The sequence below is a fragment of the Patagioenas fasciata genome, chromosome 27 (genome assembly GCF_037038585.1).
Source record: "Patagioenas fasciata isolate bPatFas1 chromosome 27, bPatFas1.hap1, whole genome shotgun sequence".
Taxonomy (NCBI): domain Eukaryota; kingdom Metazoa; phylum Chordata; class Aves; order Columbiformes; family Columbidae; genus Patagioenas; species Patagioenas fasciata.
Window position 1 is genome coordinate 5,302,722 of NC_092546.1, and position 21,943 is coordinate 5,324,664.

General features: G+C 66.6%; 3 protein-coding genes across 5 annotated transcripts; 1 reads left to right on the plus strand and 2 right to left on the minus strand.

The window, feature by feature from the left end:
• Nucleotides 1-188: 188 nt before the first annotated feature.
• NR2F6 (nuclear receptor subfamily 2 group F member 6) lies at nt 189-8,097 on the minus strand. The gene is made up of 4 exons (XM_065858467.2): nt 7,304-8,097; nt 4,145-4,239; nt 2,165-2,689; nt 189-1,468 (listed from the first exon to the last, which is right to left on the minus strand). The coding sequence occupies exons 1-4, from the start codon at nt 7,546-7,548 to the stop codon at nt 1,194-1,196; spliced, it is 1,140 nt and encodes a 379-aa protein (XP_065714539.1). The 5' UTR covers nt 7,549-8,097; the 3' UTR covers nt 189-1,193.
• Nucleotides 8,098-12,868: 4,771 nt separating this feature from the next.
• Nucleotides 12,869-18,019, minus strand: USHBP1 (USH1 protein network component harmonin binding protein 1). Its single transcript, XM_065858380.2, has 15 exons — nt 17,755-18,019; nt 17,431-17,636; nt 17,249-17,349; nt 17,039-17,166; nt 16,733-16,966; nt 16,536-16,646; nt 16,249-16,355; nt 16,028-16,168; nt 15,863-15,948; nt 15,216-15,348; nt 14,887-15,130; nt 14,543-14,734; nt 14,379-14,470; nt 14,178-14,300; nt 12,869-13,132 (listed from the first exon to the last, which is right to left on the minus strand). The coding sequence occupies exons 1-15, from the start codon at nt 17,761-17,763 to the stop codon at nt 12,961-12,963; spliced, it is 2,079 nt and encodes a 692-aa protein (XP_065714452.2). The 5' UTR covers nt 17,764-18,019; the 3' UTR covers nt 12,869-12,960.
• A 719-nt stretch (nt 18,020-18,738) lies between these two features.
• Nucleotides 18,739-21,602, plus strand: BABAM1 (BRISC and BRCA1 A complex member 1). Of its 3 annotated transcripts, none has more exons than XM_065858278.2 (9): nt 18,739-18,827; nt 19,519-19,828; nt 19,909-19,967; nt 20,083-20,203; nt 20,276-20,354; nt 20,699-20,723; nt 20,939-21,068; nt 21,146-21,232; nt 21,311-21,602. In XM_065858278.2, exons 2-9 carry the CDS (start codon nt 19,535-19,537, stop codon nt 21,509-21,511), a joined length of 996 nt encoding a protein of 331 aa, XP_065714350.2. In that variant the 5' UTR covers nt 18,739-18,827; nt 19,519-19,534; the 3' UTR covers nt 21,512-21,602. The 3 variants fall into 3 exon arrangements, with proteins under 3 accessions (XP_065714350.2, XP_071655571.1, XP_071655572.1); XM_071799470.1 differs by lacking the exon at nt 18,739-18,827 and adding an exon at nt 18,840-18,914; XM_071799471.1 differs by lacking the exon at nt 18,739-18,827 and adding an exon at nt 18,841-18,905.
• Nucleotides 21,603-21,943: the final 341 nt, after the last annotated feature.

Here is a 21,943-nt window from a genome sequence, read left to right on the forward strand (position 1 = left end):
CTTCCCCATAAACGGGATTCATTCCCAAGGGACCCCTGTGTTAGAAACATCACCCAGGGCCCCCCGGAATCCCCAGGATTTCAAAAATACCCCATTTACTTATAGGGCTTAATTTGGGGGGATTATATCTCCCCCCGGTCCCCTGGAAGGGGCTTGAGTGTCGCTGCAGGATAAACCGATCCCCAGCGTTGTAAGAAACATCTTTTTATTGACTTCAGTTAATTTGTTTAGTATCATTGAACAAGGATTATATTTTCAGTGAATCAGTCTAAATGACAAATTCCCCCCTGGGTTCAACCTGCCCCCAAGAAGCAGAGCCCAGAGGCGGGGGGTGTCCCCCATCCCACCCTATGTCCCTTCATCCAGCACGGCTCAGCCCTGGGGACAAGGACCCCACCACCCCGTGGCAGCATCACCCCCTTTCCAGCCCAATTTTGGGCCCCCCAACACCTCTTTTCTGCCCCAAACCTGGCTTAAAAGAAAACAATGAGGCACAGGAACACAGCGAGGGTGGGGAGGGGGATGCTGGCACCCACCTCCCCGGGTGGGGATGCTGGAGCCAGTCCTGGGGGGGTCAAAGCACTGGTTGAGGCAGTGGGGAAGGGCTGGGTGCTGTGCAGCACCCAAAAACAGAAATAAAGGACCATTTGGTTTGCACTCCCCCCCCCCCCATCCCCTCCCTGTGCCCCAACAGTGGAGATGCTTCACTGCAAAGTGCTGCGGGGGCTCTGGGACCAGGTCCCCAAAAATCGGCTGCTCCAAGCTTGGTCCTTCAGTCCTTGAGGCTGGAAGTGGCCCGGGGGGCTGGGGGGGCAGAGGGTCCCGGCTGGTCTGACCTCCCATCATCTGACGTTCAGATTTGGAGGGGCAGCTGGAGAACGGTGTCCTGGTGTCCCCCTCCCCGAGCTCCGACGCAGGGACACAGCCCCGGGGATGCTCCGAGGTCCCCGGGGGGGACACCAGAGGGGCTGGGAGCTCCGCTTCAGGGGGGTACAGCAGAATTCGGTGTCCAACAGCGGCGGCACAGCCAGTACCTTCGGCTTTCGGAGGTCGACGCCGCGACCCCGCTACTTTCGGGGGGACGGACGAGCTGCGGGATGCTGTGGGACGGGGGGGATGTCGCAGTTCGGGGCCCCCAGGGAGGGAATCCAGGTCCGTTTGCTGCGTGTCCCCAAGGGAAGAGGGTCCATCCCCTACTGCCCTGTCCCGTAGGGCCAGTTGAAGGTGCTCCCGGACAGCAGCATGTCCCTGATTAACGTTTCGATGGGGGTTTTCCCCACCAGCCGCATGAAGAAGAGCTGGGAGATGAGGGCGGCGGGCACGGCCCGCAGCGCCGGCAGCCGCAGCAGCAGCCGCCCGAAGCGCTGGGGCTGCGATGGGTACTGCGAGCGCACGTACTCGGTCAGGGCCACCTGCGCCTTCTCCTGCAAGCTCTCCACGTGCGCCGGGTCCGAGAGGCCGCAGGCGTCTGTAAGGGGGACACGGAGATGGGTCAGTGTCTGCAGCTGCCTGAAAGGAGCTTGGAGCCAGGGGGGGTCGGGCTCTGCTCCCCAGGAACAAGCGCCAGGAGCAGAGGAAACGGCCTCAAGTTGTGCCAGGGGAGGTTGAGGTTGGATCTGGGGACAATTTCTCCCCCAAAGGGCTGTGGGGCATTGGAACAGGCTGCCCAGGGCAGTGCTGGAGTCACCATCCCTGGAGGGCTGGACAGACGGACAGGAGGTTCTCAGGACATGGGGCAGTGCCAGTTGGACTCCATGATCCCGAAGGTTTCTTCCAATCAAATTATTCTATTATTCTATAATTATTCTATTCCATAAATGAGGGATGCAGGTGCAGCACGGTGCGAGATCACGGCTCAGACCGGCCCGGCTGCTGCAGGCTCATCCCCCCCCAGGAAGGACCAGGCACCTCTGGGGCATAAGCAGGGACACACCAAGGGACAGGGCTCCCCAAGACCCACCCCGGGGTGCACAGGGGGTATTTGGTCCCATTCCCATCACGCTGGGAAGCTCACCCCCGCACCCAGTTGGACAAGCTGGGATGCTGCAACCACGGGCAGAAAAGCACCAGGGCACGAGGGCTCGGCCACACGATGCTCCCTGGACCCCAAACTCCCAGGTAAATGGGGGTGCTGATGCTGCTCGGGGGGACAGAGCCAACCTACCCGGCGTGAAGAGCGCGATGGCTTTGAGGCAGCTGTACTCGGCCGAGTCCACCTGGAGCCGGTTGAGCTTCTCCACCTGGTCCTGGAAGATGCGGATCTGGTCCATGAAGGAGACGACGCGGTCGGCCGACATGGGGGAGGCGTGGAAGCCGGCGGCCGCCAGCAGCGGGGCCATGTGCAGCGGCAGCGCCGACTGCGCCGCGTTGAGCACGAAGAGCTCGCTCCAGCTGAGCCGGAGCAAGGCGACTTGGTCAGAGACGGGCAGCTCGGGGAAGAAAGGTATGTTGCGGGCCCATTCCACCGTGCTGAAGAGGAGGCGGGCGGCCAGCTCGCAGATGTTGTCGATGCCCATGACGCTGCCCTGCTGCGCGTACTGCGAGCCGTAGCGGGCGGCCGGGTAGGGCTCGGCGCGCAGGAGCTGGGAGATGAGCTCTGAGACCGGCTGCCCGTTGAAGTATTCCCCGCTGGGCATGGTGGTGGGGCTGGTGCTGGAGTGGGTGGGGGGGATCCGGCCCCTCTGCACAGCTGTGGGGGGAAGAGGAGGATATTTGGGTCAGTTTTGGGGGCATCTCATAGCCCTTGAGATGCTGGAGCGGGCTGAGAGAAGGGAAGGGGCTGGAGCATAAGGGGGATGGGAGCGGCTGAGGGACCTGGGGGGTTTAGTGAGGAAATGACCTCAAGTTGCGCCAGGGGAGGTTGAGGTTGGATTTAGGAACAATTTCTTCCCCAAAGGGCTGTGGGGCATTGGAACAGGCTGCCCAGGGCAGTGCTGGAGTCACCATCCCTGGAGGGCTGGACAGACGGACATGAGGTTCTCAGGGACATGGGGCTGGTGTAATGGTTGGACTCCATGATCCTGAATGATTCTATGAGAGGAGGAGTCTCCATGCATCCACATCCCACATCCTCCTGCCTCCCCCATCCCACCCCGGGGGGCACACAGGATTCCCCAGCCCCGTGTGGGGTGAGAATGGACGGGGATGCTCCCACCCAGCACCCTGGCACCCCAAGGAACACCGAGCGGCTTTTGGGGAGAGGGAGGCGGTGGGTGCCGTGAGCTCTGAGCCCATGTATTCAGCATCCCAGTGATTCAGCTCCCAGGCTGCCAGCGCGGTCGCTTGGCCACAGCCAGTGCCAGGACAGGGTCCGTGTCACCTCCTCCTCTGCAAGGACCTGGCCGTGCCAGCGCGGCCGCAGCGGAGCAGGGCGGCCGCTGCCCAAGGTCATCGCACAGCCGCGATCATTTATTTGCAAATAAAACGTCCATCTTGGAAGCGTCGTTAACCCTGGGGCACTCCCCTTCCTAATTGCATTCAGGGAGAGCCATTTTTCAGCTCCCCCTCCCTCTCCCATTAGCGCCCACTATTTGCTCAGTCCCTAGTAATTAATTTATGGGCTGTTCATGAGCCACTTAAATGAGAGCTCTAAATCATGCTAAGTGGCAATAATGCCATCTCGACTCCTCTGGAAAGGAGGGAATTACTGTCCTGCTTCCAGTATCCTTCCCCCCGGCTCCTCGTGTTAATGCCACCTGCGGCCACGCAGCCCCGGCACCGCGGCAGAGCCCGGCACCTCCATCCCCACGCGTGCGCCGCGGGGCTTTGCGATTTTGGGCTAAACCCTTGCAGCAGCCTGGGAAGCTTTTGGGGTTTGCACCCCCAGGCGATGGGGAGCAAAGCGCATTTGCACGGGGATTTGTTCGTTCCAGGTGACCTGCACCGCGCCTGCGGCGCCGGCGCTGTCCCGGCACCAGGTGTGTCACCTTATCAGCTCAAGGCTTTTCCAAACAAACACCACCTGCGCTGCCGGCGCCGAGGGCCATTCGAGGCGGAAAATAAGAAGAAAAAAGGAGCAAACAGGGGGTTTGGTGCAAACAGTGTTCCCAGAGAGGTAGGAGAGCACAGGGGATGCCGGGAGCAGCTGCGGGATTCACCGGGACCCCTTGGGGACCATCCCCTGTCCCCAGGGCGCTGGCCTCACCTTCCTTCCTCATCCCCACGCGGAAGCACTTCTTCAGGCGGCAGTACTGGCATTGGTTGCGGTGGTGCTGGTCGATCTGGCAGTCGCGGTTGGACCTGCGGGCAGGACCGGGCAAGATGAGGGTCTGGGGAGGAACAATGCGACGCTGGCGGGGGTCCCTGCGCCCCCTGAGCTGCTCGGCCGCCCACCCCCGCGCCGCCCCCGGGCACGGCGGCCGTGCCACGGCGCGCAGACACGGCGCTGCCCGCAGCACACAGATGCTATGGAAACGGCGATTTCCTCCAGCGGGGGCTGCCGGTTCGCGCTGCCGGCGATGCCCGGGGCTGCAGAGACCCCCGCCCGCGGGGACACGCAGGGACGGTGCCGCGGTGCCATGTGCCGTGTCCTGGCACGCGGGGGGGACGCAGCTGAGCAGCCCCCGGCCACCCTGCCAGATGTGGAAGGAATTTCAACTACTTCCCATGGGCTGGGGCAGCTGAGCCCGTGGCCCCTTGGGCACCGAGTGCTTGCAGGTGTCCCCATGGCAATGGCATGGCCCCCATGTCCGCGCTTGCTTTGCAAAGCAAAATCCGGCGGCTCCGGAGCCACGGTAAGTGCCGTGGGGTCTGCACCGGCCAGGGGATGCTTCACCCCCTGAGCAACCTTGGAGATTGCAAGGGCACCATGGCCATTCCCTGGCAAGGAGCCGCGGGCGCTCGCTAGCCCTGGCATCACAGCGTGGGGCACCGGCTGCCACCAAAAGCAGCCGCTGACCTCTGCTAATGCGGCATCATGGGGAGAGACAGGATACCAGAGACATTCCCGAATGGCATCGTTATCATCCAAACCCCCCATCCCCAATTCCTGGGGTCACTCGCTGTCCTAGGGGATGCAGCGGGAAACTGGGTGCTCGCATCCCACCCAAAGCTGCCGCAGCAAACGGGGAGAAAAGGGGATTTTCGGCAAAATAGTGATAAATTAAGGTGCATAAAGCAGCAGGCAGGGAGGCGCGGGCAGGGCCGGCGTCCGGCAGCAGCTCGGCTCTGCCTGGCAATCCTGACACGAATCTCCTCGTCCCTACACGGCTCCAGAGGCGAGGCAGGCGGGGATTCCCGCCGCGCTCCAGCCCGCATTAATTCACCCCGAACATCACCGCTGCGCTTTGCACATTTTCAAACGTGTTGCTGATAGGAAAAAGTTCTTCCAGCGGAGAAGCGATCGCTCATCAGAACGTCACGGTACATCTTCATCAGCCGCCCGCGCCGCGGCACCGCGGCCGAACCCGCCGCCCAGCCGACCCTCACCGCGGCCTCTGGGCACCGTCCCCCAGCACCAGGAAAACCCCCCAAAATCAGCCCGGCTCCCCCCAGCAGCTCAGAGCGAGTTTCCCAACTGACAGGGCTGCAGCGACCTGGGAAACTGTGAGAATACAAAAGGCGTATACTGTGCTAATTATGTAATTAGAACATGTAATTATTTAGTGCAAGAACTAAACTGAATCCAACTCACTTTTAATATTCAAATTAGAGCAATCTTGGCTCGGTGCTGCTTTTGACTCCTGGAACAAAGCAGATGCCGGGGGAGCATTGTTCCCGGCCCCTCCAACACTTTACTCCCTACTTGGAAAACACACATTTTTCTATGGCACTGAACCACTTCCCAGGGCAAAGTGGGGCAAAAAAACCCAACAAACCAAACCAAACCACCTGAAGTAGGTGCCCAGGTCCCAGTGACGAGCACAGGGTAAAATCTTGGATGCGCACAGCCCAGCAAGCACCCCCCACCACCCCCGCAGCATCTGGGACGCAGAGCCCCGATTTGGCCTTTCCTTTGTTTCCAGGAAACTGGAATTTCTCAAAAGCCAGATGTATCTTCAAACCATTAATCCCAAACAGCCGCCTGGCCGAGTCCGCCAACCAGACCCTGCTCATCAGATGGGGAAACTGAGGCAGGGCCGGGGGTGACGCGCACGCTGCCCCCGCGCACGCTGCATCCGCGGCAGGCGACGGGGAGGATGCTGCAGGACCGGGGGCACCGGGAACCGAACGCTGAGCCCCACAGCGGCAGCTCCGCGGCCACGAGCGGCTCGGCTGACGTCAGCCAGGACCCGGCAGCGCCGGTGCCGGGAGCTGCCGGGAGAGGAGATGCTGCGCATGGGGGAGGACGAATCTAGGCCGCCCAAACGAGAGCAAGGCAGCTCGGAGACGGCTCCCAGCGCAGGAGCAGCGCTGCCCCTTCCCTTCCCGGGGCGGATGAAGCCCGAAGCAGCCGGACTCCCTTGAGTGGGGAGAAAGCGGGGTGCAGAGGTGGGGTGCCCATTCCCAGCCTGGCTGTGGGGTAACCATGGCTGGGATGCGGGTGCCATCCTTGCAGCACCCTCGCTGGTTTAGCAAACGCTGCTTGAAGCATCTGCACGCGGATCCAGACCTGTGAGCGAGCCCCTATGTCCACATTTACCTCCCTGGGCTCAGCCCAGAGCCGGGGTCCCCCACGCGTCCCTGCCAGCCCGATGTTCCTTTCAAGCCAGCAGAAACTCCGGAGTTATTCGCAGCCCCAAACTTCACAGGGGTCAGACCCCGGTCCTGCTGGTGGGTCTGGATCTGCTGCAGCGCTGGCCCAAGCGTGGGGGCCGGTGGGGGCTGCGGCCCCTCTCCCCAGCACCCGTGGCATGCCGGGCTGGTGACACCTCCGGTTAAAATTGTCCTCACTGCCGCACTGGTGCTGTCTCTGGGTACAACGGCTGTGACCAAAGGGACTCACAGTCACGGCGCATTTTGAGGCATTAGTCTGGAAAGCAATTAATGCCGGAGCAGAGCTGGGCCATGACGAGGACCTGGACACCGGCTGTGCCCCGCGGCCCAGCGGACGAGGCAGCCGGGGCATCCGGGATGCACCGGGCAGAGGGGCTGCTCATGTGGGGTGCAGAGCAGCGAGGATGCTGCACCAGGGGACACTGTGACACACTGGGGGACCCCGTGCCACGCTGGGGGACCCCATGCAGCTGCATCGTGGCCCGTTAGTGCTGCAGTGGGGCCAGCACGCAGCCACAGCAGGGCCAGCGCGGAGCTGCACAAGAGCCACTGCAGAGCCACGCCAGGGACACCCCGGGGCCACCCCCAGAGCTCCAATCGTGGCTCTGCCACCCCCGGGACCCCCTCCCCGAGCCCCCCCCGGCCCTACCTGCAGGTGTAGCTGAGGTTCCTGCGGATGCTGCGCTTGAAGAAGCTCTTGCAGCCCTCGCAGGTGAAGACCCCGTAGTGTTTCCCGCTGGACTTGTCCCCGCACACCACGCAGTCCACCGGCGCCCCGGCCCGCTCCTCCTCGCCGTGCTCCGCGTCGCTGCCGCCGCCCGCCGGGGACGCCGCCTCCTCGCCGCCGCCGCCGCCGCCGTTGGGCTCGCCCCAGCCCCCGGTCACCATGGCCATGGCTCCGCGGCCCCGGGGCTCAGCGCCGGCCCCGCCGCCGCATGGAGCGGCGCCCGGTACGCGGCGCCCGGCGCCTCCCGGAACGAGTTGAGCAAGTTTTTTTTTGTAGGGGGGGGCGGCGGCCGGTTTGGGATTTTTATGGGTTTTGTTTTGTTTTGTTCCCCCCCCCTCCTCCCTCCCTCTCTCTATCCCAGGGCTCCCTGCCGCCTCCCCGTTAACGGGGGGGCCCCGCGGAAACTTTGCGGCGGCGGGAGCGGGGCGCGGCGCATCCCCCCGCGGGGAGCGGCGGCTCCGGGCGCGGCGGCCGCCCCGGGGCTCGGCCGCATGCGGGGCCGCCGCTGCCCGCCCCCGGTGGCTCCTCCGCTCCGCGGCACCGGCAGGGAAGGAGAAGGAGGAGGAGGAGGCGGCGCTGCCCGGCCCGCCCTCGCCCCTACGGGCCCCGCCGCCGCCGCCGCTGCATGCAGCCCGGTCCGGGACCGGCGGGACCCGCTCCGCCGAGCCCCGGGGCTCTCCCCGCCTCCCGCGAAAGAGCAAAGTTCAGCCGCTGCCGCGGTGGCCGCCCTGGATGCTCCTCCCCGTCCTCCTCCCCTTCCGCTCGCCGCCCGCCGGGTCCTGCCCCGGCCCCGGCCGCGCCGCAGCACCGGGGCCGCCCCCCGGGAACCGGGCCGGGGGGAGCCGAGGGGGCAGCCCCGCTGCACCGCACCGGAGCGGGGCTGGGCACGGCAGGGGCTGGGCGGCTCCGTGGGCCGGTGGTGGCGGGGGCGCGCACGACCCCGGTGCGGTACCGGGCACGGCCCCGGTGCGGTACGGGGCACGGGCAGGGAGAAGCCGCGGTCTGGCCGCCGCTATAGAGGCGGCGGTTTGGCCAGCGGAGGGGGCTGAATGTGGCCCCCTGCCCCCCTCAGTGCCCTTCGGCGACCCTTTGGGGACCCTTCGGTGGCACCGGGAGCACGTGGCACCTCATGCTGCCAGGGCCGGCACCGGGAGCCCGGTGTGCCGGGCCATGCCCCGCATGGCTGTGGTCATGTCTATGGTGCTGCCTGTAGTCCTTGTGCCCCCCCGGCAAGTGACCTCTAAGCCGCAGGGTGCGGCAAGGGACACATTGACCACGGAGCCTTGGGGTCCCCTTGGGGACAAGGAGCAAGCCCCATGTCTGCCCTGCCATTCGTGGGCAGAGCTCGGTTACCGCTTGGGACTGCAGGGCCGTGGCGGGAGGATGGGAAGCGGTTCCCCCGCGCCTGGCCCGTGGCCAAGCTGTGGGCATTGACATCCACAATCCCCTCCTCTTGTCGACAGCCCCAGTGGGATCTTTAATTACCGCAAACAACACGAGGCCGCGGCTCCTCGTCTCGCATGGGGCGCGAGGGCCGTGCCGTGGGGCGCTGCTGTGATATTTGGGGTCCCTCGGGTGCCACCACCCTGCACAGCCCCTGCGACGGGGATGCGGTTGGGGACTGGCTGCCTGCGGCCCCGTAAAATCTGTTTGTAATGTGGTTGATCAAGTCAGACCCGTAAGAGGTTGTCAGCCGAGGGTGGGCTGGGGCGCGGGCCGTGGGTGCGCAGCGCCCGCCTGCTGCTGCCCTGCTAATCATTAACGGAAAAACAAACCCTGCAGAAAGGTGCTTGACCCAGGAACAGCCCGGTGGTATCACCCTGCCTTCGCCTTTCAACCACAGGTCAAACTCTCCTGGCTGTGCCACGGCGGCCCTGGTGTCTCCCGGCAGCGCACCTTTCACCTTGACTTCGGGGGCGAAGTCCATCGGGCAGGGCACAAACGCGGGGTGCGGGATGGGCTGGGTGCCCCCCACACGCCCCTGTCCCCCCGGCGTGTCCTCGGGTCAGCCCTGTCCCCGTGGGGGACCCCACGCTGTGGTCCCAGCTCAGGCCAGGCTGGTGCCGGTGCCGAGCGGAGCAGCTGGTGATGCCCAGGCTGCAGGGACGGGCTTGGACCGAGTGCCGCCGGGACCTTCACGGCGCCTGGCGCCACCGTCCTTGGCATTCCCAACCCAGGGCCAGCACCCCCACCAGGGCTACGGCAAAGCAAAATGGGCAGGATATAAGAAAAACCAATAGCAAAGCACTGAGCCCAGAGCTGGGGTGCAGCAGAGGTGGAGGGATTACAGCTCTGGCCATAAATAAAACCTCCATTTCCTCCTGTCTGGAGGGATCTCTGCTCGCCAGGTACCTGCTGCTGCGGCCGTGGGCTCGGGGAGCAACGCCGGCTGCCAAGGGGCTGAGCCTGGGGGGGTCCCCGTCCAGGCAGGGGTGTCACCCCCACCTGCAGCCAGCCCCGTTTCTCCTTTCTCTTCTGTCAGCCTGTGATTTATGGCCCTTTCCCTGCCGCTCCCCCGCCTCCTCACCCCCTGCAAAAAATAATAATCCAGGAACAAAGGAGGAAATTGGATCTTCTCCCCCCACGGCTCCCGGCCCCGCGCTGGGAGCCGTGTTTGTTTTGACGTTGGTGTCCAGTTGGCGAAGGCGTTTGATCTCTGGAGGAATTCCTCCTTCCTCGCGCTGCTCCGCTGCCTCCGCCGCACAAAAGGGCCCCCGGGAGCCGCCGGCGCGTTTCGTGCCGCCCCGACGCCCCTGGGAAGGCTCCGGCACGGCAGAGGCGCCCGCGGCGCCCGGGGAGGTTTCCGGGCTGGCCGTTGGTTGGACACGGGGGGCAGCGGTGTCCCCCAGCTCCCCCACAGCCTTTGGGCTGGGGGATGATTGAGGGATCTTTACCAAAACGTGCAGGTTGGCAGCTGTGCCACCGGAGAGCCGGGTGCCGGTGCCACCACAGAGCCAGATGCCGGTGCCACCAGCCCTGACGTGGTTACGGGGATCCCGGTAAGAGGCAGCTGTGCCCGTGCCCGAATTCGCATGGGAGCTGCCAGCAGCGGTGCTTCCCAGGGGCTCCCTCTGTCTGTCTGTCTGTCCTCAGCGCACCCCCGCGGGGACTGGCACCCCCGCATGGTTTTAGGCCAGTCCCCTGATTCTCAGCCCTTGGGCAGGATCCGGCCCCGGAGCAGCTGCCAGACCCTCCAGCCCCAGTTTGCCCCCGAGTGCCGAGGGTGCTGAGCCCTGACCGGGCTCCTCGGCGCCGCATTCCTGTGGCCGGATCCTGCCGGCGGGCGTGCGGGCATGTGTCTGCGTGCCGGGGTGGCGAGGGCAGGCAGGAGCTGCTCCGGAGCCGGCAGGGGGTGAAGGGCCCCTCATGGCTGGGGGGGTCCCGGGGGGGTCCTGACCCTCCTGCAGCTCCATGACCTTGTGGGGCCAAATGGCGGCCGCCGGGAAGGACAAAGGGGCACTGGGCCGGCTGCGCTGTGGCTCCTCAGCACCCTGGGCACGGTGCAGGGAGCACCATCGCATGCCCGTGCGGCGAGCGCACCTCTGTCGAGTTGCACACGCGTGTGCACGGGACACGCAGCCCCATGCACGGGGGTGCACACGCGCGTGCAAACAGCAGCAGGGGTCACCGTACACACATGGGCTCTCGCTCCCATGGAGCTGCGGTTTTGGTCCCAGCCCGGCCGAGGGGCTGGAGGAGACGCGACCCCCTGGTCCCCCTTGTCCCGGTCCCCCCGCCCTGACGCGGAGCCGCTCCCTGCCCTGCATTCCTGGGATATCAGATCTTGCGGCCCCCACCCAGGCACGGCCGGACGCTCCCTCCCCAGGGGGGACGTGAATCACGCACCTCCCGCTCTCATTGCTCATGGCACAGCCGGCCCGGCCAGGATGGTGTTTTGTAGCCCCCCGGGACCCGCTCTGCTCTCCCAGGGTACCCGAGGGTACCTGGGGGCTTTGCTGCAGCCCACGCTGCTCCACGGAGGGGAAACTGAGGCAGGGAGTGAGCGAGAATGGTGGTGTATCAGACTGTGAACTGGCACCTGGAGCCTTCCCTGGGGAGACGCAGGTTTCTGGGGGAATGTGTGGGGTGAGCAGTGACCCCCATAGCCGCTGGGCACGGTCGGGACACCGATGCCCCTGGGGGGACCCAGTCTGGCCCTGGGGTCAGCGAGACGCAGCGGGGGGACCTGTCCAGCTGGGGTGGGGGTGGCGGCGGGGTCCCCCCTGCCCTCCCCCTGCTCCTGGCACCCAGGGTCGAAGCCGCCCCGGCTGCCCCGACCCTTTCATGCAGCTCTCGGTGGAGCTTGACCCCGCACAAAGCCCCCAGGAGCACATTTGAATCTGAAAAGGGGTCTGAGCGCAGAGCCCTGACCTTCAACCTGCGGGTCAGCCCCTCCACGCCACCGCCACCGGCCCCCGACGGCCCCCGACCCCCCCATGAGCCGGGCTTGGCAGAGCCGAGCATCCCACGTTCCTGTATCCCACATCCCTGCATCCCACATCCCTGCATCCTGCACCCCTGCATCCCACAGCCCTGCATCCTGCATCCCTGCGTCCCATATCCCTGCATCCTGCACCCCTGCATCCCGCATCCCTGCATCCCACATCCCTGCATCCTGCACCCCTGCATCCTGCATCCCTGCATCCCACATCCCTGCATCCTGCACCCCTGCATCCCACATCCCTGCATCCTGCATCCCTGCATCCCACATCCCTGCATCCTGCACCCCTGCATCTCACAGCCCTGCATCCCGCATCCCTGCATCCCACATCCCTGCATCCTGCACCCCTGCATCCCACATCCCTGCATCCTGCATCCCTGCATCCCACATCTCTGCATCCCACATCCCTGCATCCCGCACCCCTTCATCCCGCATCCCTGCATCCCACAGCCCTGCATCCTGCATCCCTGCATCCTGCATCCCTGCATCCCTCTCTCTGCGCTCTCCATCACCACCCCTCTGGATATCGATCCACTGAGCCTTGAACTCCGCTGCAGGATCTCTCCAGGGAGATGCAGGCCTCATTTTAGCCCGTCTAGAGCTCCGTGCCTCAGTTTCCCCTCCATCCTGCAGCGTGGCTGAGCCCCACAGCCCCATGCATCCTCCTGCCAGAGACCCACGCTCAGCCCGGCTCCCTCTGCCCAGATGCCCCATCGTGCCGGGGTTTGGGCTGCCAGATTCAGCCCCCGCTCCCCGCGGCACCCCCTCGGCACAGCCCCATGGCTGGGACCCCCCCTGCTCGGCGAGGCTGCCCCCGGTGCAGGGTCACTGCTCCTCTTCCCTCCTGAATATGCATGGGCCCCCGCCGCCACGGCCACCACCGTCACCTTTGATCCCACGTCAGGGATAACGAAATGGCTTCATCTGCGCCACGAGATAGCGGGGAGGGCGGGGGGGACACGGCCTTTGTTCCCAGCCCCGCTGGGGTGAACCCAGCCAGGGACCCATCTGCCTGAACCCCCCCAAAAACCCAAACCATAGCATGGTCAGCGGAGCCACGAGCATCAGCGCTTTATTCTCCCCGGGGATGCAGCAGCCGCCTCCCGGCACGGGGCTGTTTGGGGGTGCCGGGGTGTCCCTAGATGCAGGTCTCGCCGTCGCTTGTCCCCTGCTCCAGGCTCTGCAGCCGCCGGGCCAGCGCCTGCACCCTCCGGGCGTGCTGCCTGCGCAGGGCGCCCGCCTGCACCTCCAGGCGCCGCAGCTGGGCCGCCTGCTTGCGCCGGGCGCCGCGGTACGCCAGGGCCAGCGCGCTGCGGGCACCGCACTCAGCGCCGCGGCACCGCGCCCCGGGCACCGCGCGGGCAGGGGGACCGAGCTTTGGGGGTGTGCAAGGAGGAACCACGGTCTTGGGGTGTGCAGGATGGGCCCGCAGTTTTGGGGTGTGCGGGATAGGACTGCGGTTTTGGGGTAGTGCAGGATGGGACTGTGGTTTTGGGGTGTGCAGGATGGGACTGCGCTTTTGGGGCGTGCAATGTGGGAATACAGCTTTGGGGTGTGCAATATGGGGCCATGCTTTTGGGGTGTGCAATATGGGACCGCGGTTTTGGGGTGTGCAGGATAGGACCGCGCTTTTGGGGTGTGCAATGTGGGACTGTGGTTTTGGGGTGTGCAGCAAGGGACCACGCTTTTGGGGTGTCCATTGTGGGAATGCAGCTTTGGGGTGTGCAATATGGGGCCATGCTTTTGGGGTGTGGAATATGGGACTGCGGTTTTGGGATGTGCAGGATAGGACCACACTTTTGGGGTGTGCAATATAGGGCCATGCTTTTGGGGTGTGCAAGATGGGACCGCGGTTTTGGGGTGTGCAGGATAGGATCACGCTTTTGGGGTATGCAATATGGGGCCATGCTTTTGGGGTGTGCAATATGGGACCGTGGTTTTGGGGTGTGCAGGATAGGACTGCGCTTTTGGGGCGTGCAATGTGGAAATGCAGCTTTGGGGCGTGCAATATGGGACTGTGATTTTGGGATGTGCAGGGAGGGACTGTGCATCAGGAATGTGCAAGGTGGGACAGCATTTTGGGGGTGTGCAAGAAGAGAGCACGCTTTTGGGGTGTGCAGGAAGGGACCGCAATATTGCACGTGCAAGGTGGGACGGTGGTTTTGGGGTGTACAGGGAGGGATGGCAATTTTGGGGTGCGCAGGTAGGGACCACGCATTGGGGATGTGCAATACGGGACAGGGCTTTTAGGGTGTGCGAGAAGGGACCGTGCATGTGGGGCAGGCAGGGGGGATGCACGACCAGGCCGTGCAGGAGGGCGCTGCGTTTTTGGGGTGGGTGTTTGCCCCTGCCCACCTGTGAGCCTGGAAGAAGTCGGTGGTGACGGTGAGACACCGCAGCTGCTGCGCGCGGTTGGCGGCACTGCTCTGCTCCAGGGCCAGCGCCAGCGCCCGTGCCCGGCCACGCAGCTCCTGCGCCCTGGGGACAGACACCCGCGTGGCGGCCAGCCCGGCACCGCCAGCGCCGGCGCCGCGGCACCGCGCTCGGGGCTCTTACCGCGCCAGGGTGCGGAGCAGCTCTTCCCGCATCCTCTCCACATCCGGGAGCTGCTGGGGACCCCCCGCTCCCATCCGGCCAGTTTGGGCATCCTGCAGAGACTGGGGGTGGGACACCCGCAGTCCCAGGGAGGGTCCCCAAGGGGAGGTGGGCGCTGTCCTTACCTCCTCGCTGCTGCTGGAGCTGCTGGAGGGGCTCGAGGGGCGGCCGGACCCCCCGTCCCGCTCCCGCTGCAGGTGCTGGAGCAGCAGGAGCAGCGCGGCCTCCCGCGGCCCCTGCCCGGCCGCCAGCACCTCCAGACCCCGCTTCTCCCTCTCCACCAGCTGCAGCCGGAGCTTCAGGTCGGCCATGGCCTCCTGGCGGGGCAGGGGGAAACTGAGGCACAGCCCCAGTCCCCTGGTCCCGCTCCCTCCCACCACTCATCACCCCCTGCTCAAATCCTGGACCCCGCAGAGAGCCAGGGAGGGACCCAGGCATCCAGCTCCCATTCCCCGCCCCGGAACCTCACCTTGAGCATCGCCAAGTCCCGCAGCAGCTCCGCTTTGTCCGGCCGCCTCCAGCCGGGCAGGAGGGCTCGGGCATCCCGCAGCACCCGCTCGGCCCGGGCGCGGGCGTCCTCGCCGCGGTGGGTGCCAACGCGGGGGGGCACCGGGGCGTCGCGCAGGGACGCCTCCACGGCCGCCTGCTCCGCGCGCAGCCGGCGAATGTGCTCGCGAAGGGCCCCCTCCTCCATGGCGGGGGGCGCCAGGGTGCTGGGGGGACGGGGACGCAGGTAGGGTGTGCATGGTGCCACCGCGGGGACGGCTGAGCCACTGTGACCCCCCATCTTCACGGTACCTCTGCAGCCCCGGGGAGCCACTGTCCCCGCTCTCCTCCTGCCCATCCGGCTCCGCTCGCCCCGGGAGCTGCGGCCCCTGCGTCGCTGTGGGGCTGGACCCACATCCATGGGGTGCCGGCTCCCCCGTGGCTCCTGGGCAAGGGGCAAGCAGTGTTCAGGCAGGTCTCCCCCGCAGTGTGTGTCATCGGGGTGTGCAGGGGGACGGGGCTCCCCAGCATCCTCCCAGCACCTTCCTTGCATCCCCCAATATCCCCATCATCCTCCCTGCATCCCCCCAGCACCCTCCTGGTACCCCTCCTGCATCCTCCCTGTATTCCCCCAGCACCCTCCTGGTACCCCTCCTGTATCCCCTCTGCATCCCCTCCTGTATCCTCCCTGCATCCCCCCAGCATCCTCCTGGTACCCCTCGTGTACCCCCTCTGCATTCCTTCCTGTATCCTCCCTGTATCCCCCCAGCACCCTCCTGGTACCCCTCCTGCATCCTCCCTGCATCCCTCCAGCACCCTCCTGGTACCCCTCCTGTATCCCCTCTGCATCCCCTCTGCATCCTCCCTGCATCCCCTGATATCCCCCAGCATCTTCGTGCATCCCCCCAGCATCCTCCCCATAATCTGCCCCACCCCGCCACCCCCCCAGTGCCACTCACCGCCATGGGCACCATCCTCCTCCTCCCTGCCCATCTTCGCCTTCACCACATCGAGGAGGGCAGCGTAGGCCCCCCCGCAGCGCTCACTGCAGGGAGAGGGGCTCAGCGTGGCACCACAGGCTGTCCCCCCCCAAACCACGTCCCCGATGTCCCCGGTGTCCCCACCTGCAGCGCAGGGCCAGGCGCAGGGCGGTGCTGCGGGACTCGTGCTGGCCCAGCACCATGCTGAGCCGCTCCACATCGCTCTTGCACTCCTGCAGCGCGGCCGCCAGCTGCCGGTTCACCTCCTGCAGCCTCCCCAGGCACCTGGGCACCGCCAGCACCCGCGCTCAGCCGCTCCGCCGGGCCTCGGTTTCCCCACCGCCGAGGGGCTGGGGGGCACTCACCCCTGCAGCTGCTGCACCTGCTCCTCCTGCTCCCGGCTGGGCCCCTCGGAGGGTTGGGGGGAGAGGGGGCTGTGGGGCTGAGCTCCATCGCCGCACTGGGGCAGGTCCTGTGGGGGGACAGGCAGAGCCCCAATCCCACCCGCCGAGCCCCCCCTGTACTGCAGCTGCAGCCCCCCCAGTCCCACACTCACCTGGGGCAGGTCCTGTGGGGGGACAGGCAGAGCCCCAATCCCACCCGCCGAGCCCCCCCTGTACTGCAGCTGCAGCCCCCCCAGTCCCACACTCACCTGGGGCAGCCAGGGCTCCCCCTGCCCCGAGGGGCTGCTGAGCGTGGGGGTGTCGCTGCTGGAGCCCCCCAGCTCCTCCAGCTTGGCCAGAGCGTCCCGCAGCTCCTGCACCTGCACCCAGCACCGGGCTGAGCCCCAGGGGCTGCGCCGGTGGCACCCGAGGGGTGAACCAGGGCCATTCCCCCCCGTGCCCCCACCTTCTGCTGCAGCCGGTCGCGCTCCCCCCGCAGCGCCCGCAGCGAGGCCGTGACCCGGCTCAGCTCCTCGTCCCGGCGCCCCAGGGCCGCCCGCAGCGCCGCGTTCCTTGCCGCCACCGCCGCCACCGCTGCCTCCTCCACCGGCAGCGCCTCGCTCGCTGCCTCCTCCGGGCCCCGGCGTGGGTGCATCCCCCTCCCCGCCCAGCCCGGTGCCCGGTCCAGCTCCTCCAGCCTCTGGGAATGATGGGGTCGGTCACCGGTGCCCATCGCCGTGGCGTCTGGGCTGGCCGTGCCAGTGTGGCTCACCTTGGCCGCTTGTGCCCACTCCTCCCCGGGCAGGGGCTGCGCCGGTGCCCACCGGTGCCGGGAGAAGACGGCGCGCTCCAGCGAGCTCACGGTGTGCTGCAGCTCCGCAAAGAGGTCGGGGCCGTGGGCTGGGGAGAGGGACGGCGGCCACGCTCAGGTCCCAGCCACTGGCACGGCACGGGGCACCACGGCACGGCACAGCGCACCCACCTTCCATGCTGCCAGCGGTGCCGAGCGTGCCATCGAGGTCCCGGGGCTGCGGGCAGGCGGTGGGGAGGCTGACGCTGCCCTCCCAGCCCTCCTCATCCTCCCTGCAGGGTGATGAAGGGCGGAGGTGGTGGGGACCGGGCGGTGGTGGCACCCGGTGCCCCGTGGCCGCTGTGTGCTGGTACCTGCCCATGCGGTGCTGCAGCTGCTCGGCTCTCCGGTGCAGCTGGGCCACCGTCGCCAGCAGCCGGGCAATGCAGTCGTCATAGCTCAAAAGGCCCTTGGTGTCCCCTGCCATGTCTTCATCGTCATCGTCATCCTCGTCCTTGTCCTCATCCTCATCCTTCTCCTCACCCTCAAACTCCTCCTGGCCCGGCGGGGGCTGCGGGGGCTGCAGGGAGCAGGGGTGTCCGTCCGTCCCAGCCCGGCTGGCACCAGGGGACATAGAGGTGACACCCACTGGGATGGGGACGAGTTTTGGCCAAGTGCTGAGTGGCCGCAGCACTTGCCTTCTCCATCCCGTCTCCCTCCTTCCCGCCGTGCTCTGAGCCACCAGCGCCCGTCCCTGGTGCTCGTCCCGGTGCCACGGCCGGTGCTCCCGGCGCGTCCTGGCTGTGTCACCAGCGCCTGCCCTGGGCCTGTCCCTGTCCTTGTTCCTGCTGAGATTTCCTTCCTCTTCCTCGGCGGCCCCGGCGCAGCCTCCTGCGCTTAACTGTTGCGCTGCCCCGTGCCCCGGCAGGCGCTGCAGCCCTCTCGGGGGGTCTGCCCCCCAAAACCCTCCCTCCCCGCTCTGCCCCACGGCACCGCGGCCCCACATTGCACCCTCCCCACACACCTGGGCTCCCTTGCTGGGGGGACGCACCCAGCTTTGCACCCTTGAGCGTCCCTCAGAGCTTGGAGGGGCAGCCAGGACTTGGGGGGTGCAGGGGTGTGTGGGAGCTTTTGGGGTGCTGGGAGGCATTGCTGCGGTGCTGGGGTGTGCAGCCCAGGGGTGCTGTGGGTGTTTGGGTGCTGGAGGGTGGTGGTTGGGGTGCAAAGGGGTGCTGCGAGGGTATTTAGGGCACGGGGGGTCAGTGCAAGGGTACAGGAGGGTGTACACAGATATTTGGGGTGCAGGAGTTGGTGCATGGGTACTAGAGGGTGTGCGCAGATATTTGGGGTGCAGGAGGTGGTGCAGGGGTGCAGGAGGGTGTGCATGGATATTTGGGGTGCAGTAGGCAGTGCAGGGGGGTGTGCACGGATATTTGGGGTGCAGGAGGTGGTGCAGGGGTGCAGGAGGGTGTATACAGATATTTGGGGTGCAGGAGGCAGTGCACGGATGCAGGAGGGTGTGCATAGATATTTGGGGTGCCAGAGGGTGTGCGCGGATATTTGGGGTACAGGAGGCGGTGCAGGGGGTGTCTATGGGTGTTTGGGGTGCAGGGGGGTGTATGTGGGTGTTTGGGGTGCAGCGCACGGGCATTCGGGGTCCCTTCCTGATCCCACGTGCCCGACGACACCCCTGGAACTACAAATCCCAGCAGCCCCACGCGTGACGCCGCTTCCGGGCGGGACCGGGCGGGACTCGCGGGACCCGGAGCGGGTGAGCGCAGGACCGGGGTGCAGGGGCCGGCACGGGGGTGCCGGAGCAAGCGGGGCACGGAGCCGGGAGCCCCAGGGGGTGCACAGGGTGGGGGGGTCCAGGGGTTGCACAGAGTTGGGGGGTCCGGGGTGCGGGAGCGCGGGATGCAAAGAGCGGGGGGAGTCCAGGGGGTGCACAGGATGGGGGGGTCCAGGCATGTGCGTGAGCAAGGGGCGCACAGACGAGGGGGTGCGGGGGTACGTGAACAGGGAGTGCACAGAGTGGGGGGGTCCTGGGAGTACGGGAACAGGGGGTGCACACAGCAGGGGGGTGCAGGGGGTGTGTGAATAGGGGGTGCATAGAGTGGGAGTGTCCGGGGGTGTGTGAACAGGGGGGGTGCGGGGGCTATGTGAACAGGGGATGTGTAGAATGGGGGGGTCCTGGGAGTACGGGAACAGGGGGTGCACACAGCAGGGGGGTCTCGGGGGTACATGAACAAGGGGTGCACAGAACGGGAGGGGTCCAGGGGTGTGTGAGCAGGGGATGCAAAGAGTGGGGGGTCCCGGGGGTACGTGAACAGAGTGGGAGGGCCCCAGGGGTGCAGAGGGCGGGGGTGCAGGGGGTATGTGAACGGGGGGTGCATAGAGAAGGTCCCAGGGGTGCACAAAGAGAGGGGTGTCCTGGGGATGCTGCCACCCCCACGTGTCCCCAGCGCCGCCGGAGCCACCATGGAGCGCGGGTGCGCGATGGACACGTCGGAGCCGGGCAGCGCGGCCGAGGAGGAGGAGGAGAAGGCGCCGGAGCCGCGGCCCAGAACCCGCTCCAACCCCGAGGGCGCCGAGGACCGAGCGCTCAGCGCCCAGGCCAGCGTGGGCAACCGCAGCGAGGGCGAGGGCGAGGCGGCCAGCGCCGACGACAGCCCCCCCGGCACGGCCGCGCCCGACGGCACCGCCTGGCCCGGCCCCGCGCCCCCCAGCGAGGTCCAGGTCAAGACCCCGCGGGTGAATTGCCCCGAGAAGGTGGTGAGTGGTGCGGGAATGGGGGGCAGCCCCGATGCCGGGGTGAGGGGCTGTGGGGGCTCAGCCGTCGGTGTTGCCCGCAGATCATCTGCCTGGACCTGGCGGAGGAGATGGCGCTGCCCAAACTGGAGTCGTTTAATGGGTGAGTTTTGGGGGCTGCTCCCAGCTGGGCTGGGGTGGGGACCCCGGCTCTGCCGTCCCCAGGGTGGGGACCGGGGGACGCGCAGGTCCCTGCTGAGCTGCGGCCCCCATGGCAGGTCCAAGACCAACGCGCTCAACATCTCCCAGAAGATGATCGAGATGTTCGTGAGGACGAAGCACAAGATCGACAAGTGCCACGAGTTCGCGCTGGTCGTGGTGAACAACGACGCCACGTGGGTGAGCGGGGCCGTGGGATGGGGGACGGGGACGGGGACACCACCGTGCCCCCCTCACCCCGGCTCCTCTCAGCTCTCAGGGTTCACCTCGGACCCCCGCGAGGTCTGCAGCTGCCTCTATGACCTGGAGACCGTTGTCTGCAAGTCGTTCAGTATCCCACTGCCTGTGGGGCTGGGACGGGGTGGGGGGCAGGACCCTGGGGGGGTCCCTTGGGTGCAAACAGCGTCCCTCAAGCACACCCGGGTCCCTCTGTGCCCGTCACCTGCAGATGGCAGCGGCTCTGCGGCCGCGCTGGCGTCCCCGGCAGCCCCAGCGGGGTGTCAGCGTTTGAGGCTGGGGGGTCAGGTGGGACCCCCGAGTCCCCCCCCGGGCAGGGTGTGACACTGCCCCCCCAGACCCACCAAACCCCCATTTATTGGTGTTTTCTCCCCACCCTGGTGCTGGGGGGCGGGCAGTGCTCTGTGTGCTGTGATCAGTCCTTACCTGCGGCTGCAGATCTGGAGGGTCTCTTCAACCTGATGTGAGTATGGCTGGGGGGGACGGGGAGGGTCGGGGCTCCCACCCTGGCTACGGATTTTCTGCTTTACTGTAAAAATGCCACGAGCCTTTAGCCCAAACAGCCTGTGTGGTGGGCGCTGCTGTCCCTGTGGGACAAGGCAGGGGGGTCCCCGAGGCACAGGCAGCCCTGCCCGCAGTGGGGGGGTCCCTGAGCCGCCTCCATTCCCCTCGGTACAGCCAGCAGAAGATCGAGCTGCCGGTGACGGAGAACGTCCAGACCATCCCCCCGCCCTACGTGGTCCGCACCATCCTGGTGTTCGGCCGCCCGGGCTGCCAGCCCCAGTTCTCCATGTCGGAGCACATGAAGGTGGGTCCCCCCGTCCCCCTGTGTCCCCCCCAGTGGCTCAGGGACACGGATGAGCCCCCCGGTGTCTCGCCCCGCAGAAGATGCTGCAGTGTCCCTACTTCTTCTTCGACGTGGTTTACATCCACAACGGCGCGGAGGAGAAGGACGATGAGACCAGCTGGAAGGTAAATGCAGGACGGGGTGTCTGGGGGGGCTGTGTCACCCCCTGCCCTCACTGCCTGTCCCCCTGTGTCCCCCCGCAGGACATGTACGCCTTCTTCAGCAGCCTGGACACCAAAGGCACCAACTACAAGTACGAGGTGTCGCTGGCGGGACCGGCGGTGGAGCTGCACAACTGCATGGCCAAGCTGCTGGCGCACCCGCTGCAGCGGCCCTGCCAGCCCCACGCGGCCTACGGGCTGCTGGAGGGGGACGAGCCCCCCGAGATCGAGGCCACCGTCTGAGCGGGGCCGGCGGGGACACAGCTGGTGGCGGGGGGGTGGCTGTGACCAAACGATGTTAACTGGGATGGGGGAAAGAAACACGTTTTGCTGAGCGGGTGTCGTGGTGATGCTGTGGATTGGAAAGAGCAGGGGGGCTGGGGGTGGTGTCACCCCCCTGGCCCCATGTCAGCCCCTGGCCATGGGGATGGGGTCCTGTGCCCTGCTGGCGTGGGGACCCCAAGGGACAGTGCTGGGGGCTCTTGGCACTGGCAATGGGGCAGGGTGGTGGGTGGTTGCTGGGAGGCACTGGGGGATACTGGTGCAGGGAACTGGGTGGTGCTGCTGCAGAATACTGGGAGCACTGGTGGAGGTTACTGGGTGGCACTGGGCAATGCCAGTGCAGGGTACTGAGAGCACTGGTGCAGGTTACTGGGCAGTGCCAGTGCAGGGTAC

Coding starts and splice junctions, on each gene's coding strand:
- NR2F6 (XM_065858467.2), bottom strand. CDS start 7,548: ATGGCCATGGTGACCGGGGGCTGGGGCGAGCCCAACGGCGGCGGCGGC. Junction 2,690..4,144: donor CGTGGGGATGAGGAAGGAAG/GTGAGGCCAGCG, acceptor TTCCCCCCACAG/CTGTGCAGAGGGGCCGGATC. Junction 1,469..2,164: donor CATCGCGCTCTTCACGCCGG/GTAGGTTGGCTC, acceptor TCCCCCTTACAG/ACGCCTGCGGCCTCTCGGAC.
- USHBP1 (XM_065858380.2), bottom strand. Junction 16,647..16,732: donor GCGACCGGCTGCAGCAGAAG/GTGGGGGCACGG, acceptor TGCTGGGTGCAG/GTGCAGGAGCTGCGGGACGC. Junction 13,133..14,177: donor GACTTCTTCCAGGCTCACAG/GTGGGCAGGGGC, acceptor CGGTGCCCGCAG/CGCGCTGGCCCTGGCGTACC.
- BABAM1 (XM_065858278.2), top strand. CDS start 19,535: ATGGAGCGCGGGTGCGCGATGGACACGTCGGAGCCGGGCAGCGCGGCC. Junction 19,829..19,908: donor TGAATTGCCCCGAGAAGGTG/GTGAGTGGTGCG, acceptor TGTTGCCCGCAG/ATCATCTGCCTGGACCTGGC. Junction 20,355..20,698: donor CGTTGTCTGCAAGTCGTTCA/GTATCCCACTGC, acceptor CTGCGGCTGCAG/ATCTGGAGGGTCTCTTCAAC.